General features: G+C 41.9%; 2 protein-coding genes across 8 annotated transcripts in view; one reads left to right on the forward strand and one right to left on the reverse strand.

The window, feature by feature from the left end:
- Positions 1-943: 943 nt before the first annotated feature.
- The window catches only part of LOC113637166 (macrophage mannose receptor 1-like), a 28,388-nt gene continuing 8,573 nt past the window's right edge, over positions 944-20,758 (reverse strand). The window contains exons 2-7 of the mRNA XM_047803662.1: positions 7,350-7,739; positions 6,715-7,104; positions 6,602-6,626; positions 6,160-6,458; positions 1,168-1,530; positions 944-1,080 (exon numbers count right to left, since the gene is read on the reverse strand). Coding sequence (XP_047659618.1) covers positions 1,067-1,080; positions 1,168-1,530; positions 6,160-6,458; positions 6,602-6,626; positions 6,715-7,104; positions 7,350-7,739 — 1,481 coding nt within the window. The 3' untranslated portion in view covers positions 944-1,066. The remainder of the gene's footprint in view (positions 1,081-1,167; positions 1,531-6,159; positions 6,459-6,601; positions 6,627-6,714; positions 7,105-7,349; positions 7,740-20,758) is intronic.
- On the forward strand, positions 9,155-13,744 carry LOC113637232. Of its 7 annotated transcripts, none has more exons than XM_047803406.1 (5): positions 9,155-9,288; positions 10,606-10,734; positions 10,901-11,202; positions 11,354-11,820; positions 12,180-13,253. In XM_047803406.1, the coding sequence occupies exons 4-5, from the start codon at positions 11,527-11,529 to the stop codon at positions 12,537-12,539; spliced, it is 654 nt and encodes a 217-aa protein (XP_047659362.1). In that variant the 5' UTR covers positions 9,155-9,288; positions 10,606-10,734; positions 10,901-11,202; positions 11,354-11,526; the 3' UTR covers positions 12,540-13,253. The 7 variants fall into 7 exon arrangements, 5 of the variants coding, with proteins under 5 accessions (XP_047659362.1, XP_047659365.1, XP_047659361.1 ...); XM_047803409.1 differs by having other exon boundaries at positions 11,139-11,202; XR_003439314.2 differs by lacking the exon at positions 12,180-13,253 and adding an exon at positions 13,274-13,744 and having other exon boundaries at positions 10,901-11,820.

A 20,758-nucleotide genomic window follows, 5' to 3' on the forward strand; every position in this document is an offset into this window, starting at 1 on the left:
GTATGTACGGGTACGTATGTACGTGTATGTATGTATGCGTGTGTGTGTGTGTGTATGCATGTCTGTCTGTCTGTCTGTCTGTGTCTGTGTCTGTCTGTCTTAATCAACCCAGTGTAAACTTTAAATTCGGACGACACTAAACATGTTCGATGTCAATTAACATCATTCAGCTGCCATTGTAAAACAAAACATAAAGTCTATTTTGAACACACTAGCTAGCTAAAAGGCTATTAACTTTAGAATCGATGAACTAGCTTAGATCAAATGGTCTTTTCAGTTTAGTGTGTGACAACAACGATTTACTTAAGTAAAGTTGGCCGCATATTCATTGTCTTTCATATGTAGATTCATATGTATTTTGTCCCCCATGGAGGAAAGCTGATTTTGAGGAAAATTGGGTTGTAGCTGCCTCTCTACATTACTATGATAGAAAAGAGGTGATATTTGTGTAGTAACAGCATTTAGCTCAGGAGTTATTGACTCCGGAAATTTGAATCTGTGAATATGCGCCAACTTTACTTAATTCAATGATTTTTTTGTGTAGACAGTTGGTAGCTGCTAAGATTAAGACAAAGCAAAAATATTAACTTACCTATATAGCCTCGATTCTCCTGTTTCTCTGGCTCCTAGTAGTCCCGCTCTGGCAGAAAAACAAGCCCCGGCAAATTCCTTCTTTACTCAGCTTTTAAAGGATGCTCACTAGATATACAAGTTTCACTAACTTAATATTTTTCTGGACCATGAAGATCTTCAATGTCCATGATGTGGCCCGGTAAGGTGCAACCGGGGCCCCACCCTGGACCCAGCGTGCGAGCGCCTGGTGGCCGGGTCTTACCCAACGGGGCCTGGCCGGGCTCAGCCCAAGGAGCGACATGGGGCCCATCTCACGTGAGCCCACCACTTGCAGGAGGAACCGTAACCAAACATACTGTGAGAGTCTGCAGGGAACATTTGGTTAATAATAATAATAATAATAATGTGTAGAAGAATATAAATGAGACATTGCTGTAGATCAGCTGATGCTTGACACAGATGATGGACCACAACTTGTCTTCAGTCTTCAAGTTTAATAAAACAAATCTTTAAACAAAAACCAAAAAAACAATTTTAAATGCGATTTCAATAAAGCGCAGTAAAACACAAGCATACAAAAACACTGTGACTAACCATCATAGGTAGAGCAGAGGAAGTTGAGCTTCTGGCTCTCAGGCAGCTCGATCCACTTCTGCTCTCCTCCAGACTGCACTGCTCCGCTTCTCTCCTCATGACTACAGTCTTCATTCCAAGTCCCATTCCCTGGTGCCCAGCCCTGATAGCAGATTATTGATCCAACAACCCAGAACCAGACACGCTGGGTGCAGTCGTGACGCAGGCCGAGCCACACGTGTTCAGTGGAGGCGTTTTGAGTCACTTCCTTCACCCAGAGCTGCATCTCCTCAGTGCACACTGACACCAGGTCATGATGATGGTTCCTGCAGTATGTCAGAGCTTCCCACCAGGTCAGATTCTTCTTAATCAGGATCAGTTTATCTGGATTAAAGAGACAGCATTCAATAAAAGCTCAGGTAAACATTTACAACCCAACAGTTTGCCGCCTTCCGGTTGCATTTGTTTGCTTGGCTGAGTATTTTAATTCAATTTTGAGTTATCCTGACTTTATACTCTAACTTCTTACTTTTTACAAACGGCGAACACATGGCAATAGCAATAGCATCTTAAGAGTAGAACAATCGCTCAAAATACTTTTTGATATCGCTAAACATTTCATTTTCCTAGCGTTTTCCTAGCTTCTGCTTCTAGCTGGTTAGCATCACTGCCTGTTAGCCCAGTTACGGCTAGTACACCTTTTCACACCAATTATCCCTGTTGTACTTGCCCTATAACACCATGTCGCTTGTGTGTCTGCCTTATAGTGCAGGTGAGGACACGTTCGAGATGCACTGGGTGGAACTGGAGCTGGAAGCTGTGGGGAAGCAGATTCGTGACCTACAGGTTAAGCAGGCCGAGCTGCGGTAGCGGAAAGCTGCGCTGGAAGCTTCCCGGTCGGTCACTCACCTGTCTCAGGTAAATTACCGGCGTCCAGTCCCAGCGCACCCAGCCTTCCCAGGCACTGTTTTCTCCGGCGCCAGGGTACCCTGTGTGCAGCAGCGGAAGACGCGAGCTGCGCCCCGGTCATGGTCCTCTCCCCCTCTGCTGCCACCAGTCTTTGAGATCCATACCTGGAACCGCTTCGCCCCCCTTTGCGAGACGGTCCGCGACTTTGTGCTCATCGGAGACTCCATCGTCCGCCTCGTCCGTGCTACTGTGGCTAAAGGTAAGGCTCGCACAGGTACCTAGGGTCGTGAGCAGAAACACCAGAGCTGTGGTTCTTCATGCCGGCATGAACGACACCAGCCTGAGGCAGTCGGAGATACTGAAGAGGGACTTCAACACCCTGGTGGAGACAGTTCACAGCACAGCGCCCGTGGCGAGGATCATCGTGTCTGGATCTCTTCCCACGTACCAGCGAGGAATCGAAAGGTTCAGTAGACTCTATGCTTTAAATGAATGGTTACACTTATGGTGTCGTGCTCAGAATTTACTCTTTATTGATAACTGGAATATTTTCTGGGAGTGTCCTAGGCTGTTCCGTGCTGATGGCCTGCACCCCAGAAGAGTTGGAGCAGAAATCCTCTCGGACCACATCTCCAGGGCGCTGCACACCTTCTGACTGGTAAACTACGATTTAAATCTAAATTTTAATAGCCATCCTTCACCTCGTCAAATTGATACAAATGCACACATAGCTCATCCTATAGAAACTGTGTCTGTTTCCCGAGTAGTGAGATCAAAATGTAAATGCATGAGAAGTTCTCGAAATAATCTTACTGTAACTAGATCAGAAAAATGCCAAAGAAACAAACAAAAACAGTTCCTAAAGTTTGGGATTCTGAACATTAGATCACTTGCACCCAAAGCACTTATTGTAAATGAAATCATCTCAGAAAATAGCCTTACTGCACTCTGCCGTACTGAAACTTGGATTAAACCAAGTTCACATGGGCAGCAAACCAGAGTTTAAACCAGAGAACACAGCATAGATTTAGTTCTTTTGTATTGCTTGTTCTTAATGTTACACTCCTGCACATGCACACGAAAAAATCCATGATGTCCTTTGCTATAGTGACTGTGTATAGACCCCCACGGCCCTACACGATTTTCTTAGAGAATTCGCAGACTTTCTTTTGGACCTATTGGTTAACTTTGATAATGCATTAATTGTAGGAGGCTTTAACATTCACTTTGACAATACAAACGATGCTTTAGGACTCACATTTATGGATCAGTTAAACTTATTTGTCACTAGAGCAACACATCGTCTTAATCATACACTACTGTAGATTTAATATCACACAGAATAGATGTCACTGATATAGATATCATACCTCAAAGTGATGACATCACAGACCATTACCTCATAATGTACTATTACTATTACTATAACTATTATTCCGACCTCTAAAAACAGATTCACAAATAACCTGCCTGATCTAGACTTCTTACTGTACCCTTAAACACAAACGATCTAGATGTAATGACTAACAGCATAGGCGCTATATTCACTAGCACATTAGACACTATTGCCCCCATCCAATTAAAGAAGGTTAGAGACAAAACACCTGCACCGTGGTATAATAGTCATACTCACAGTGAACACACTGTTCCATCACAGTTCAGTAGAGAAGATGAGCTTATTCACAGGTAAAATTAAAAGCATCAGAAACAAAATAGGTGATGTTCAACTCATGAGAGCACCTTGTGACCCAGTTTCACCTAAAGTGCTACGCTCACAACTACAGTGCTTTCCAAGTACAGGACAGGAAGAGTTAGATAAACTTATAACTAGAGCTAAATCAACAACTTGTTCACTAGACCCCATTCCAACTATATAACTGAAAGAAGTGTTACATAAAGCTGGTGAGCCTCTTCTTAATATTATTAACTCCTCGCTATCTTTAGATTACATCCCTAAATCTTTCAAGTTGGCAGTTATTAAACCACTCATTAAGAAACCTCATCTAGATCCTAATGAACTATCAAATTGCAGACCTACTGTATTTCACATCTTCCATTTATTTCTAAAATACTAGAAAAGGTTGTGTCTGTTCAACTGAGCTCCTTCTGACAGGAGAACAATATCTTTGAAAAGTTTCAATCAGGTTTCAGGCCCCATCATAGCACAGATACTGCACTTGTTAAAGTTACAAACGACTTGTTCTTAGCTTCGGACCAAGACTGTATGTCACTATTAGTTCTACTTGACCTTAGTGCTGCATTCGACACTATAGATCACATTCTTCTAGATTGCTTACAAAATTACACAGGTATTCATGGACAGGCTTTAAGTTGGTTTAGATCCTACCTATCTGATTGATAGAATTTTGTAGAATTAAATGGTGAATGCTCCAGTTTATTACCAGTTAATTATGGGATCCCTCAAGGATCATTTCTAGGTCCTCTGCTTTTCTCAATATACATGTTTCCATTAGGGAACATCATTAGAAAACATGGGATTAGTTTCCACTGCTATGTTGACGAAACACATTTATATATCTCATCAAAACCAGATGAAATAGCTAAAGTGTCCAAGTTAACTCAATGCGTTAGAGAGATAAAAGATTGGATGAGCTGCAAATTTCTGTTATTAAACTCCGATAAGACAGAAATACTACTTATAGGCCCAAAAACCAGTACACAGAAACTTTCACAATTTAACTTCCATTTAGAGGGATGTGCTGTTACTAGTAGCTCTACAGTGAAAGACCAGTGTGTTACATTAGACAGCAACTTGTCTTTTGAAAATCATATCGCTCATACTACAAAAATACAGCCTTCGTCCACTTTAGAAATGTTGCCAAGCTGAGAAACATCCTGTCTGTCTTTGATTCTGAGAAGCTAGTTCATGCCTTCATGACCTCTTGTACTGGACTATTGTAATGCATTACTAGGTGGTTGTCCGGCATCTTCAATAAATAGCTTACAGTTAGTCCAAAATGCAGCTGCCAGAGTTCTCACTAGGACAAGAAAGTATGACCATATAACCCCAATTTTATGATCTATACACTGGCTACCTGTTAAGTTTAGAATTGATTACAAACTTCTTCTACTTACATACAAGGCTCTTAATGGTTTAGCTCCCATGTATCTAACTAGTCTTCTAAAACATTACAATCCTTCACGCTCTCTGAGATCACAAAACTCAGGACTTCTGGTAGTTCCCAGAATATCTAAGTCTACTAAAGGTGGTAGAGTGTTTTCATATTTAGCTCCCAAACTCTGGAATAGTCTTCCTGATAGTGTTCGGGGCTCAGACACACTTTCCCAGTTGAAATGTAGATTAAAAACTCATCTCTTTAGTCAGGCGTACACATAATACATCCCATAATATGCTGCACTATTACATCAGACTTTTTTTATGAACAGCATGTAATGTTAATCCCGCTCCACTACTTCTCTCTCTCTACCCATCCCGAGGCATCCAGACATTGTACCAGCTCTGATCGTCTTCCATGCGATTAAGATTTTGGACCTCCACTGAGATGAGGCTGACTCTGTGAGAACGCTGAGGCATCTAGAGATCTACCAGCTCCAGTTGGACTCTGTGATACTAAAGAGGAGATGTGAACTCCATGTGAACCTTACACCAATACAACATTTGTTTGACTGTATATTTATAATCACACCCTCCAGTATCACCCATATGAGGATTAGGTTCCCCTTTGAGTCTGGTTCCTCTCAAGGTTTCTTCCTTTACCATCTAAGGGAGTTTTTCCTTGCCACTGCCACCTGAGTCACCTCAGACTTGCTCATTGGGGACAAATACATACACATTTTGAACTATATGTACATATATATATATATATATATATATATATATATATATATATATATATATATATATATATATATATATATATATATACATAATAATAATCTTGATTTTTTTTATATTAATTCTTTATATTATTCCTTATTTTTACCTTCTGTTCTACGTTTATGTTCTGTAAAGCTGATTTGAGACAATGTCTATTGTAAAACATTCTATACAAATAAACTTGAATTGAATTGAAATACTCCAAAGAACTACAAATAGAATTTAATCCACATCATTTAACTCACTCTCATGGCAGATGAACGGGAGTTTTTCTGTGCAGTTCACATCAGTCCAGTAACGTTGCTCAGACTCAGACACTGCAGCACAGATCAAATTTCCACTGGGTTTGTCAGATCTCCAGTATCTGAATGTGGAGTTACTCTGATCTGACCAATTCCAGGAGTCATTAAACAGACCAATCCAAAAAGGTGAACTGCATGAAACACTCCTGATCTCCTCATTCTCAGTTTGGTTCCTCACACTGACCAGGTCGGTGTAATTCTTTCTGCAGTAGGTCTGAGCATCATACCAGCTCTTTTTATCACTAAAATAAACATATTTATTAGTGTTTGTGTTTTTTTCTGAAAAAAAAAAAATAATAAAAATTATCACAATGAACAGCTCATTCATGAGTTTATTAGATTTTTACATCTCATGTCAATAAAAGAACTTTAACAAAAAAGTGACAAAGAACAAAAAGCAAGAAAAATAACTCAGACAATTAGATGCTTCATTTTAGATTTAGATTTTCATTACTGTAACATTATTAAATATAGTTACTTTTTATTAACATCTCTTACCTTCATAACATACAAAAGGTTTCCTCGTTTCACATTCGTTATCATACCATAATGTAGTATAGTAATCATATCCCACACAATACTCAACTCCCCCAGCATTATCTGGTTCTCCATAATGCCAGAGTGTGTAAGTGACTCGGTCTCTGTAGAAAGTTTTGTCTTCCAGAGACCACATCCATCTCCAGGGTCCCGCTCTCTGTAGACCAATCCAAGCTTTCTTTGCATTTTCCTTCATCAGTGTCTGATTCAGCTTCTTCATCTCTCCCATGTTGCTGATGGTTGCCAGATCAGTGTATTTCTCTCTGCAGTAGGTCTGAGCTTCACTCCAGGTTTTATTCTCATTCACAAAGTGATAGCGATGAGGAATATATGCTCCTGTAACACATACTACTGTGAAAAACATAAGAAAGAGACGTGTTATTGATGCTATGATAAGATTTTAATATGTTATCTCTTACTTACAAAAATCATTATTTATTTATTTATTTATTTATTTATTTATTTATTTATTTATTTATTTATTTATTTATTCATTTATACATATTTATTTAATACAATTAGATCCACCATTTTAAATTTAGATTTTCATTACTGTAACATTATTCAATTTATTACTTTTTATTAACATCTCTTACCTTCATAACATACAAAAGGAAACAGCGTTTCACATTGGTAATCATACCATAATGGATTGGGATTCCAATATGCCACACAGTACTGATTTCCCCCATAATTATTTGGTTGTCCACTATGCCAGTGTGTGTAAGTGACTCCGTCTCTGTAGAAAGTTTGGTCTTCCAGAGACCACTGCCATCTCCCAGGTCCTGCTCTCTGTAGACCAATCCAAGCTTTCTTTGCATTTTCCTTCATCAGTGTGTGATTCAGGTTCTCCATCTCTCCCATGTTGCTGATGGTTGCCAGATCAGTGTATTTCTCTCTGCAGTAAGTCTGAGCTTCACTCCAGGTTTTATTCTCATTCACAAAGTGATAGTGATGAGGAATATATGCTCCTATACCACATACTACTGTGAAAAACATAAGAAAGAGACATGTTATTGCATGATGTTATGATAAGATTTTAAAATGTTATCTCTTACTTTCAAAATCAGTTTTATTTTATTTTTATTTCCTGGAATAACAGACCAATCCTTCACATTATTATAGTCTCATGGTTTTAAGGTTCTTAAATGTGCTAGGTAAAATATGCCAGGTAAAAGTTCTACCATGAAACATTGTACACGTAATAAACAAAAGTGGCTTTTTAGATCTCTCTTTTCTTTCACTCTGTAATATTTCTATTTTGTGGAATCAGAAACAGAAACTAAAGCATGACAAAATGTATTATAATATAACATTAGCTAAGCAGCTAGAAATGAATTCAAGTTGTTCAACATCAACATGATCATTTAATCCATGAAAACTGGCTAAATGTTTCTTGTGCGATTCTTTATTTTGTCTGTAATCAGATCATCAAATGTCTCTTTACACTTCATAATAAAACACTAGTGTCTCTGTTTATGTTTCATTCAGCTTGGAATCACCCTAAGTGATGCTGTTATTAGAAAGATTACAGTCTGCTTTCTGTAGATTTATGTGAAATATTCATGAGGTCAGGTGCATATGTTAGAAAGCTTCCTTGAGAATAGACCTCATGATTAGGATCTCACAGAACACAACAAGGTTTGTTAAACTCACAGCTAATGTCATGTTACTGTTTGGAGTTTTATTTTAAATATGAGAAGTAGTAACCATGCACAAAACTGTGTTGTAAAAGCAGGACATGGCTTTTAAAATGGCTTCAGATAAATATAGTCTGATGTCTGCGTTTGTGCTAAGACGGAAGTATCGGATTTTCACCCACTTTTAAGCTGCACAACATTGAGGGCTTCATTTGTTGATACAAAAATAGCCTCAGATTACAAAAACACACACACACATACACACACACTCACACACACACACACACACACACACACACACATACACACACACACACACATACACACACACACACACACACACACACATAAATAAAACATAAACAAATACATGAATAAATAGATTTCCGTACCTCATGTATGTCATGTACTCCACACAGGGTGTGTGTTAAGAGTGTTCTTCTGTTCTTCACCACACTTTTTGCACCTGAACCTAACAAATCTCTTATTATATAGTATTACTGTCCTCTTTCAATCCTACCCATCACTTTACATATTCCCTTAGGTACAGATGTAATCTCAGTATCTGCTGTTCATCAGAGTTTTGATGTTCTAGTGTCGCTGATGTCATGTGTTTTTATTTGGAACATATTTGAATGACAGATATATCTGTGTTCATAGTTACAGAATAAAGCCTGCATGGTTTTCTAGGAATTTGGATAAACAAAAGACAGGTGAACAGAAAGAGTTGAATTTAAAGCATGGAGAATGTGAACTTAGTTCTAATTCTTATTATATTGTCTTGAACAACCCAAAATTCTGTTTTGCTTCATTACCTTATTATTATTTTTTTAGACAACTAATTTCTAAATTCTAATCATTCTGACCTACATGCACTTACATGCACCAAACACAGGTAAGTTGTTTATCTATCTATCTACACCCTAAAAAATAATACATTGGCTCAACTCAAAAAAATTATGGTAACAATTTGCATGCATCTTTTTAAGTAGCTTCAACTCAGTCATTATTAAGTAGATATCATGAACCTTTTATAGTTAGACTAACCCAATTTCTTTAGTACAACAACAGCTGCTTTACGTGTAGATTATGCACAACAAAACTTTTACATGAATCATTTCAGAAAGACAACAGCCTACTGACTAAATATGAAAAATTGCAAACTTAAAGAAATGTGTCAGCTGCCTATCCATCAAACATAATGCAGCAGATTGTATATGAAAGAAAAATAAAAACTTAAATGTTGTAATGGCAAATTTACAAAAAGTTCAAGGTTTACAAAGTTACAAAATGGATCAACTGTGAAAACGTAAGCATCAGCACAGCAGATAAAAATGGCGCGCACACACATTGTCATGTTAGTTAGTGTGCTTAAATTAACTTGCTTATTATTTAACTATTTAACTTGTTACAGGTTTATGTGTGTTTGTATGTATGTATGTATGTATGTATGTATGTATGTATGTATATATATGTGTGTATGTATGTATGTATGTGTGTATGTATGTATGTATGTACGTGTATGTATATATGCATGTGTTTGTGTGTGTGTGTGTGTGTGTGTGTGTGTGTGTGTATATGCGTGTCTGTCTGTCTGTCTGTCTGTCTGTCTGTCTGTCTGTGTCTGTCTGTCTTAATCAACCCAGTGTAAACTTTAAATTCGGACGACACTAAACATGTTCGATGTCAATTAACATCATTCAGCTGCCACTGTAAAACAAAACACAAAGTCTATTTTGAACACACTAGCTAGCTAAAAGGCTATTAACTTTAGAATCGATGAACTAGCTTAGATCAAATGGTCTTTTCAGTTTAGTGTGTGACAACAACGATTTACTTAAGTAAAGTTGGCCGCATATTCATTGTCTTTCATATGTAGATTCATATGTATTTTGTCCCCCATGGAGGAAAGCTGATTTTGAGGAAAATTGGGTTGTAGCTGCCTCTCTACATTACTATGATAGAAAAGAGGTGATATTTGTGTAGTAACAGCATTTAGCTCAGGAGTTATTGACTCCGGAAATTCGAATCTGTGAATATGTGCAGACTTTACTTAATTCAATGATTTTTTTTTGTGTGTAGACAGTCAGTAGCTGCTGAGATTAAAACAAAGCAAAAATATTAACTTACTGCTGAAATGAATTTTCTTTATGGTAATTAATTTTTGTGCTTATTTCATTTTCTTTCCACATTTCTCTTTCTTTGTCGAAAGGAATGCCCCCCCTCCCCCACTCTGGTCATGCTGGAGAGTCCACCTCCGTGTTTTGGACTTGATTTAGCCAGGTGTGGCGACATTTAGGAGGAATGGAGCTCGACCTTTAACCTCCTTGGCCGTGATCTTGTGAGTCTCCTGGGACTCTCTATAGCTTTTAGAGGTTCCCACATGACTGTACAAACTCTCGATACCTCTGTTCCAGATATTCTCGCTCTCTCTGACTGTGTACTTCCACATAACGCTGCTGCAGTTAACGCTGTCTGTTCTCTCCCTGCTCTCTTTCCCGCTCTAGAGTCTGTTACTTCTTCTTTGTGGGCGGAACACAAGGATGACGTGGGCTGCGTTTCCTGTCCTCCATACGAGGCCAGGATTAAACATTTGACTCCTGTATTTATTAGACAATATCCTTTGTCACCTGAAAAAAGTGACTCAAAACGCCTCCACTGAACACGTGTGGCTCGGCCTGCGTCACGACTGCGCCCAGCGTGTCTGCTGGCATTGACTCTAATTTGAATTCTCTTTTGCAACAGGGCGTTATCACTCCATGCGTCAGCCCATACAATACACCTGTCAATCCTGTTCCAAAACCAGATGGTTCGTGGAGGTTCACACAAGACCTGAGAACGATAAATGAACTGATTATTCCTGTTGCTCCAATTGTCCCTGATGTATCCTCAATTATAGCCTCTATTCCATGTACATATAGAGTCTTTTCTGTGATTGACCTTTGTTCTGCTTTCTTTAGTGTTCCTGTAGGGAAAGACACACAGCCACTCTTTGCCTTCACACACAGGGGACGGCAGTATACGTGGACCAGGTTGCCACAGGGTTACATCGATTCCCCCGCAGGCTTCGCGACCACGGTCAAGAACGCCCTGTCAAGCCTCTGCCTTCCCCCAGACTCAGTGGTCTTACAATATGCAGGTGACCTCTTGGTGGCTGCGGCCGATTATGACACCTGCCAAGCAGCGACCCTGGCTCTACTCACACACCTGGCTGAGAAAGGTTTTAAGGTGTCCAAGTCAAAACTCCAGTTCTGCCAGAACACTGTCCGCTACCTTGCGACCTTGTACGTTTCTTTCTAAATCCCTCGACTCTGTGGCTCAGGGTTTGCCTGCCTGTCTACGTGCTGTTGCCGCCTGTGATCTGATGGTAACTGATGCTGAAAAGATCGTTTTATCTCATCCTTTGATCTTACACACCTCACATCAGGTAACGCAAATTTTACACAATTTAAACACACAGCACATGTCATCCCAGCGACGTTCAGGATATGAGACCGTGTTATTGGCCACTGAGCATTTAACTGTACGTCCATCATCCTCTCTTTACACTGTAGCGCAATGCCTTGCAGTGCCTTCTTAATGCACAGGATGATTGTATGGGTGAATCTGATCATGATTGCCTTACTGAAATAGTCAATGCCACTAGCATTCGCCCTGACCTCTCCTCCGTTCCCCTACAGACAGGTGATGTCCTCTTTGTAGATGGCTCTTGCTCCAAACCTAGTGATGGTGTTTATCTTTAACACTGTCCTTGAATCTTTTTCTCTCCCTTTCTCCTCTGTGCAGGCAGCTGAACTCTTCGCTCTCACTCGTGCCTGTGTTCTCGCTGAGGACGCTGACGTCACTATTTACACTGACTCTCGTTATGCCTTCAGAGTAGCTCATGATTTTGGCCTCATCTGGCAATCTCGTGGGTTCACTGCAGCTAACGGCAAGCCTATCTCCCATGCCTCGTTAGTGAAGGATTTAATCACTGCCTGTCATCTGCCTCGTTCTGTGGCCATTGTTAAAACTAGGGCGCATTCCTCTGGTGACACCGATGAAGTGCGAGGGAGCAGTCTCGCTGACCGAATGGCTAAACAGGCTGCGGCCTCACGCACACTTCCCCAAACCTATCTCCAGCCATGGTTTCTGTTAACTCCATGATCAGTGCTGTTCTACCTGACATGGATCTCCCTTCGCTGCAGGCTTCAGCTTCGCCTGCTGACCACGAATTTTGGACTAGTCAGGGTGCGACTGATTCCTATGTTATTCTAGATAACAAGGGCCGTGTCTGTCTACCGCGACATTGTACTCCTTTTCTCGTCCGCGAGTTTCATGGCCCCACTCATCGCGGACGAAGAGGGGTGTTACAGGACTTATCTGAGGTTTTTTTGTATTTTCCGCTTACACACAGAAGTGAATAGAATATTAGACGGATGCTTAATATGCGCACAGAAAAACATTTCAAACAAGTGGCTTTGGATCACCTGTCTCCCTATGAGCTCGTGATGGGGAGATCATTTCTCCAACCTTGGCGAAGAGGCAAACAGGCATTGGGAACGGGGGACCTTGATGTACACCTCAGCGAGTACTCTGCAGGGTTAATTCAGAAGCTCAATGAGTATTGGGCACGGGTAAATTCAAAACAACCCCAAATTCCAATTGGCAATTCCTTTTAAGGTGGGAGATTGTGTCTTGGTCATAAATTTGGGAAAATTAGGCACGCCTTTGGATGAGACCCCGTATAGTGGACCTGCAGAAATAGTCGCTGTGACTCGCACTGCTGTGTTAACTGATCTTTTTCCACAGTGGATCCACGCCTCCCGTCTAAAACCAGGCACGGGTTTGGAAAGAAGGATCATAAGTAAAAAGTCTGTCTAAACATGTTTGTGTTTCAGAAATCTGAGGCAACGACCTTTTCAGGGGTCCCTTCTTCCCAGCATCCGAATAAAAGGATCGGCTGATCTACAAAGAGGGGTCTGTCGGTGAGCTTCAGGTGGCGACACACATCTCTCTGCAAAAAGGCTGACATCATTGAGCGAAACGGTGTGGTGACCCCGCAGACTCTCCTGTGCCGCCTGTTCGGACATCTGCCACGGTGCAAATGGTGCGCGAGGAAGCCGTTGGGGGACAGAAAGACAACCTCTACTGGAATCAGGAAACATAGCCAGTGACCAGTATGGCTGTTCTACTTCTACTACTGCTCGTCGCGCTTGGGACAGGGATTCCCGTCCAAGCTCATCCGCACGATAATACCTTCTGGCAGTTCGCGAATTGGACAGCAAGAAATAGTGTTTGCATTTGTAATCATACTTCATTATTAATCAGTATAAAAGAGGGGATTGCTGAAATGAATTTCCTTTAATTAATTTTTGTGCTTATTTCATTTTCTTTCCACATTTCTCTTTCTTTGTCGAAAAGAATGACCAGAGTTGGGGGGGGGGGGGCATTCTTTTCGTGTTTTGGCTGATCTGTGATAAGTGTGTTCATGTTTTCTTGTTTTTGTACCCTGTGTTTCTGCAAACATAAGCAGGATGCTAAGGCTTGCTGATAACGTAACCTTAATCTTAAGGGAATAGAAAACGAGGAAATCTCTGTCATGTAAAAATTTATTTCTGTGTTATATGTTATATGTCAGCTTCACCTCTTCTGATTTAATGTTCTTGATTTGAGTCTATCCTGTTATTTTAGTGCTCTTGACAGGATGAAGAAGACAAGATAGGTTGACCTGCTTGTGAGATTACTCGCAGGACACTCAGTTTCTCTTTGCTCATGCACAGGCTTTCTGACCTTCAATGCTTGGATAAGAGTTGTGAGGAAGCAGCATTCTGGCATACCCCTATCTATGTTGATAAAACTTAGCCCCCGCCTTATCTCATACACCATAGCTTACTGTATTTCATTGCGTATATATTCTGTTCTGTCGCTCAGTTCTTTGAGCAGCTGTTTGGAATAAACCAGATTTGATTTCACTCGTGTGGTTTGTTCTCTCAGTGCTCGGAGCCCTCCTATTGTTTTGCAGAGGTAAAGAGATGCGGACAAGTGCGAGGAGGAATCTTTCTTACACATACCTATATAGCCTCGATTCTCCTGTTTCTCCGGCTCCTAGTAGTCCCGCTCTGGCAGCAAAACAAGTCCGGGCAAATTCCTCCTTTACTCAGCTTTTAAAGGATATACAGATATACACTAGATATACAAGTTTCATTAACTTAATATTTTTCTGGACCTTGAAGATCTTCAAAGTCCGTGATGTGCCCAAAGGAGCGACATGGGGCCCATCTCCCGTGGGCCCACCACCTGCAGGAGGAACTGTAAGGGGCCGGTGCATTGTGGATTGGGTGGCAGTCGAAGGCGGGGGCCTCGGCAACCCATTCCTAAGACAAGGAATCTGGCTCTAGGGACATGGAATGTCACCTCGCTGGGGGAGAAGGAGCCTGAGCTGGTGCGGGAGACAATTGGGCTCGCCTCCACGCACAGTTTGGGCTCTGAAACCCAACTCTTCGAGAGAGGCTGGACTCTCTACTACTCTGGAGTTACCCGTGGTGAGAGGAGATGGGCTGGTGTGGGCTTGCTTACAGCCCTCCAGCTCAGCCGCCAGGTGTTGGAGTTTTCCGCGGTGAACGAGAGGGTCGTTTCCCTGCGCCTTTGGGTCCGGGATAGGTCTCTCACTGTTATTTGCGATTATGGGTCATTTGGCAATGTAGAGTACCCGACCTTCTCTGCATCTCCGGGAGGGGTGCTGGAAAGTGCTCTGACCGGGGACTCCGTCGTTCTACTGGCGGAGATCAATGCTCACGTGGGCAGCGACAGTGACACCTGCAGGGACGTGATTGGGAGGATCGGCCCCTCCGACCTGAACCCGAGTGGTGTTCTGTTATTGGACATCTGTGCTAGTCACAGTTTGTCCAAAACGAACACCATGTTCAAGCATAAGGTTGTCCATCAGTACACATGGCACCAGGACACCCTAGGTCGGAGGTCGATGATCGACTTTGTGGTTGTTTCATCTGACCTCCAGCCGTATGTCTTGGTCTCGCCCGAGAGGGGCGGAGCTGTCAACTGATCACCACCTGGTGGTGAGTTGGATCCGATTGGGGAGGAAGTTGAACAGACTTGGCAGATGCAAACATACTGTGAGGGTCTGCTGGGAACATTTGGTAGAGTCTCCGGTCAGAGAGATCTTCAACTCCCAACTCGGGCAGAGCTTGAACCAGATCCCGAGGGAGGTTGGAGACATTGAGTCCAAGTAGACCATGTTCTCCACCTCCATTGTTGACGTAGCCACTTGGAGCTGTGGCCATAAGGTTTCCGGTGCCTGTTGTGGTTGGAATCCCTATACCCGTAGTAAGTAAGGGATGCCGTCAAGCTGAAGAAGGAGTCCTATCGAGCCTGGTTGGCTCGGGGGACTCCGGAGGCAGCTGATAGGTACCGGAGGGTCAAGCGAGCTTCAGCCCTGGTGGTTGCGGAAGCGAAAACTCGAGTCTGGGAGATGTTCGGTGAGGCCATGGAGAAGGACTATCGGTTGGCCTTGAAGAAATTTTGGCAAACCGTCCAGCACATCAGGAGGGGGAAGCAGTGCCCTGCACACACTGTTTACAGTGGGAGTGGGAATCTGCTGACTTCTACTGGGGACATTCTTGGAAGGTGGAAGGAGTACTTCAAGGATCTCCTCAACCCCACCGACATGTCTTCCACTGAGGAAGCAGAGGCCGAGGGCTCAGTTGTGGACTCGTCGACCCCAAAGCTGAGGTAACTGAGGTAGTTGAGAAGCTCCTCAGTGGCAAGGCACCGGGGGTGGATGAGGTCCACCCCGAGTACCTCAAGTCTCTATATGTTGTGGGGCTGTCTTGGTTGACACGCCTCCGCAACATCACGTGGCGGCCGGGGACAGTGCCTCTGGACTGGCAAGAAGGGAGGCCAGAGGGTGTGTTCCAACTACAGGGGGATCACACTCCTCAGCCTCCACGGAAAAGTCTATGCCAGGTTACTGTGTCTATGTCTATGCCATGGTGTTAATTGTTCATCAGGTGGATTGCTTGAGGGAAGAAGCTGTTCCTATGTCTGGTCGTTCTGGAGCTCAGGGCTCTGTAGCGCCGACCAGATGGCAACAGTTCAAAGAGGGAGTGTGCTGGGTGTGAGGGGTCCAGGGTGATTTTCTTTGCTCTTTCGCACACTCTGGAGGAGTACAGGTCTTGAAGAGTGGAGAGAGTTGTGCCAATGATTCACTCAGCAGTCCGGACTACTCTCTGTAGTCTTCTGAGTTCGAATTTGGTGGCTGAGCTGAATCAAACAGTTACAGAGGTGCAGAGGATGGATTTGATGATGGCAGTGTAAAACTGTTTCAGAAAATGCTGTGGCAGGTTGAAATTCTTCAGCTGACGAAGGAAGTACAACCTCTGCTGAGATTTTTTCACAATGGAGTCAATGTGAATGTCCCATTTCAGGTCCTGGGAGATTGTGGTTCCCAGGAATCTGAATGACTCCTGTGGTGGAAATTCTATTCTATTAATCAAAGATAATAGTTCAATTGAACTTTTCACTAAGTTGCAGAGAAGAACGCAGCAGAGTCCTGTGGAATATCAATAACTTCTTTATTCAATACACTTGCAAGTGTGAAGTCAGTCTGTCCCAACCTTTGTCTGAACAGAGTGAGTTACTTGGATGTAAGGCAGTTCTCCTTTTATGCATGGAGCTATGTGTGTGTGTGTCTTCCACTGTGCATGGATTCCTCTAATCTTGTCTTAGCACAAGCAGTGCAACGGTCTTGTCGTTGCACAAGCAGTGCAATGGTCACTCCTTTAGTCTCCGTTATTTCCACACACCTGCAGCCTGCAATGTTCTTGTTTCTTCAACCTAGTGTGCAACTGGAAACAGTTCAGTTCCCCTTCTACTTTTTTGCTTTTTTTGTACCTAGTTTTTGGTGTGTGGGCATTTTGGTACAGAATGTTCAATGTTCATTTTTGTTATTCACAACATTTTCTATTACATTTCCACCCTTTTGAATCACAAAAATGGACATAAAATTTGCTAAGGAAAAAACATTACTGCAATTACTGATCTGTATAATACACATATATTAAACTTTATTATGCATGCGTGTGCTAATATGTGGTTTGAATAGGGCTTCTTAAGCAAGCATTAGCTAAAACAGTGATGACATAACAGAAAATGGGTCTTCTTCTAGTTGATACACTTGTGTCCATCTTTAATGCTGTTCTTAGTGCATTTATACATGTGGGCTTGTCTATATTCTTCTCACACCATCTGGCACCAGTTCTGTTCAGGTATCGTGTATGTTGATGTCCGCGCTCCTTCTCTGTCACGTTGCCTGATATGCACATTTCTGAGATGCAGACCTGGGCCATAGCCGTATGGGTGTTGTCAAAAGTATCATTTTGAGGTATCAGGGTGTTTTTTGTAGTAGACGTTGGGAACACCTTACTCACGTAACATGACTCGTTAGTATCTTGCCTGGCCGTCCAGTTGGCGCATATCCAGAATTTGTTGGCATGTGGATGAGATGATGCTGGGTCGCTCAATATGATCAGCAGTGCTGACAGGATCAAGAAGACTCTCATTTTCCTTTTATGGCACCCGGCACACTCTTTTCCCTTACCCATAGTCACTGAGATTAACCCAACTTCTTGAGTCTACGTGCTGGCACTTCAGGGCAAATACGTTTCCGTATTCAATTACACACCTGGCCCGCCCAGCAGACTATTGGGTGTCTCAGTAATCTATTGCACGTCACGAGTGTCCGTCGGTGGTGCCGGAACCTTCTGTGTGTGGCTTTGATGGATCCAGGACTCTCGTCCACCAACCTTATACGCTGTCGGTGTGACCAGTAGGACTTGGAACGGTCCTCTCCACCTCAGGGATGATCAGTTTTTCCTCCGGAAGTCCTTGATCAGAATCCACTAACCAGGTTTAAGCTTACTCTTAAACTTGCCTTTTTCCTGTTCCTTGACAACCTGCTTAGAAACAACAGCAAGAGCATGGCATAGCTTTTCACAGAATTTAATCATAGCATCATCACACATCATTGTCATGTCATAGGACATAGGAGTGTTATTCCCATGCTTGGTGCCTGCCAAAAAGAATTTCAAATGAGCTTAGGTTAGATCGTTCTCTGATATGTGTTCTCATGTAATGTGGGCCATGGCAATCCGGTGTCTTAACAGTATCTGGCCAATTTGTTTTATAGAGTACCATTGCCACACCTGATGCACTCAGGATTCCCCACCTAAGAATGATTTCCATAAACAGTGCCTTTGCTACTGCCGTGGAGTCTTGTTTTGCTGTTGGGAAAACCTCTACCCATTTAGAGAACATGTCGACTATTATTAGGCAATACCTTTTGCCTGCTGATGGAGTAAGGTTAATAAAATCCATCTGTAGGTATTAGACAGGTGCTTGTGGCTGGAATGGGATGCCTGGATGCACCTCCAACCCCCTTGTGTTTCTTACAGATTAAACATCAATCTAAAAAAATTTTTAGAGTAATTTTGGAATCCCTTAGTCTACCAGGTCTTTATTATTTCACGGTACATCCCCCCTTTTGACACATGGTCTTTACCATGTGTCAACTTAACATAAAAAGACAACAATATTTTTGGTAAATCTGGTTTCCCTGAGGCCCATACCAAACACCTTGTTTTTGGACACTTCCCACCTTCCTCCAGCGTTGTTTCTCCTCACAATCACGTATAACCTGTAATTCAGTGAGATTTAGGATAGAAGAAAACCGTGTAATTTTGAAAAGCACTGCATCAGCTTTTCCATTAAATAGGAATAGGTTAGTATTAAACATTTACATATTGCAATTGCTTTTGAAAGTAGAATTGCATCCAAGAGGTCAGCTATCAGGCCATGGTGTGTGTTGGGTTTGCCTTGGGCAACAAACTTCATTACAGTCATAACAATTATACTTCACAACCGTCACACAATCATGAGGCTCCCCATCATGCTCTGTGGGAAGAATTGTGGCAGGGTTAGGAATTGTACATCGTTTAATAGTAACATTCAGCATTATTAAGAGCACATTGTTATATCTTAACCATTGTACAACCATAGTATGTGCTATTTTTTTGTTATAAAAGCAGTTGCGACACTGCATGGGGTATCAAGTTAATTCGCTGTAGCCTACTGTTTTGAGAAACATGAGCAGACCTGCTGAAACTGGTCTGAGTTTGCCCCCATGCCCTTGGAGCAAACTAATCTCATGCATCTCCCTTTGCCTTCAACATTTTGTGCAAGTAGTCTTAGGGTCAGGGATGCCCAGTATCATCTGTAATGTCTGTTTCAGTCGTTCAAATGCAGCTTTTGCATTCTCAGTCCACGTCACTTTGCTGTGTGCTTGTAGGCCTTGTCCATGAGCCATTGTGCTCAGTGGTCCCTCTAAAACAGCATAATTGGGTATAAATATCCTACAAAATAAACACATGCCTAAAAAAGACATGAACTGTTTTTTCCTTTTTTTTTTGTTACCGGTTTTGGAATTTTCTGAATTGCCTCTATTCTACTTGACTTGAGTCGTTTACCTACTGCAGAAATTAAATGTCCTAGGAACTTCACTTCTTGTTGAACAAATTTCAACTTTGACAGGCTTATTTTCTTTCCTAGAAATGATAGGGTTCGCACAGGAGATGTCTCACATGATACAATAACAGCTTTTAACAAAGGAGTTGAATACCGTGTTATACCTGCTATAGCTTCTGGTTTTAACTACATCATACTTTACACAATTCTTTGGGCACCTTTTGTAATCTTCAATTTTACACAATGGGTTAAGATATGATAAATCATCAGGATGGATCTTTACATCTCTCTTTTGCCCCAACCATCCAATTTAGTGGTGTACTATGTAAATTAAATTTTGAGCTGTAAAAGACAGCTGGCTGCTCGGTTTGCTTCCAATAATGAGTCTGAGCAACCTGTAACATCCATATTCCCAAGTTTTTCCATTGGCAGATTTGACCAAAGAGAGATGTGGAGACGCATGGTTCATTTGGAATGGGTGTGGTTAACCAGCTCAAGTTAAAACCCGAGATAAGTCAAGATAAGTCTACCTCTACTGCACATCTGTTCTCAGTCCATATCAAATGTTTCAACAATCTGGCTAATCTAATTTCCTATACCACTCTTTCTCATACTGTAGCTTTCATCCGATTCACATCTGTGTATGTGTGCAGTGCAATGTAAAGTTTTTTATGTAGTCTGTGTGAGAAGAAGAGATGAGAATTTTTTTTCCCTTTCCACAAGAGTGTGTGTGACATCAGTAAAAGAAAAATCACACAGTTTCCATTTGTATCATAGAGCAGAGATCTGGGATACCATTTTACAAAGCAGGAGTCATCTCCCCATTCTATCTTAAGGCCTAGTGA

Source organism: Tachysurus fulvidraco, chromosome 18 (genome assembly GCF_022655615.1).
Source record: "Tachysurus fulvidraco isolate hzauxx_2018 chromosome 18, HZAU_PFXX_2.0, whole genome shotgun sequence".
Taxonomy (NCBI): domain Eukaryota; kingdom Metazoa; phylum Chordata; class Actinopteri; order Siluriformes; family Bagridae; genus Tachysurus; species Tachysurus fulvidraco.

What these genes read in the sequence shown, in the direction of transcription:
- LOC113637232 (XM_047803405.1), top strand. Translation starts at nt 11,527, where the DNA reads ATGCAGGTGACCTCTTGGTGGCTGCGGCCGATTATGACACCTGCCAAG. An exon ending in TCTTACACACCTCACATCAG is followed by an intron (nt 11,821 to 12,179) that starts GTAACGCAAATT and finishes TCCTCTGTGCAG; the next exon opens with GCAGCTGAACTCTTCGCTCT.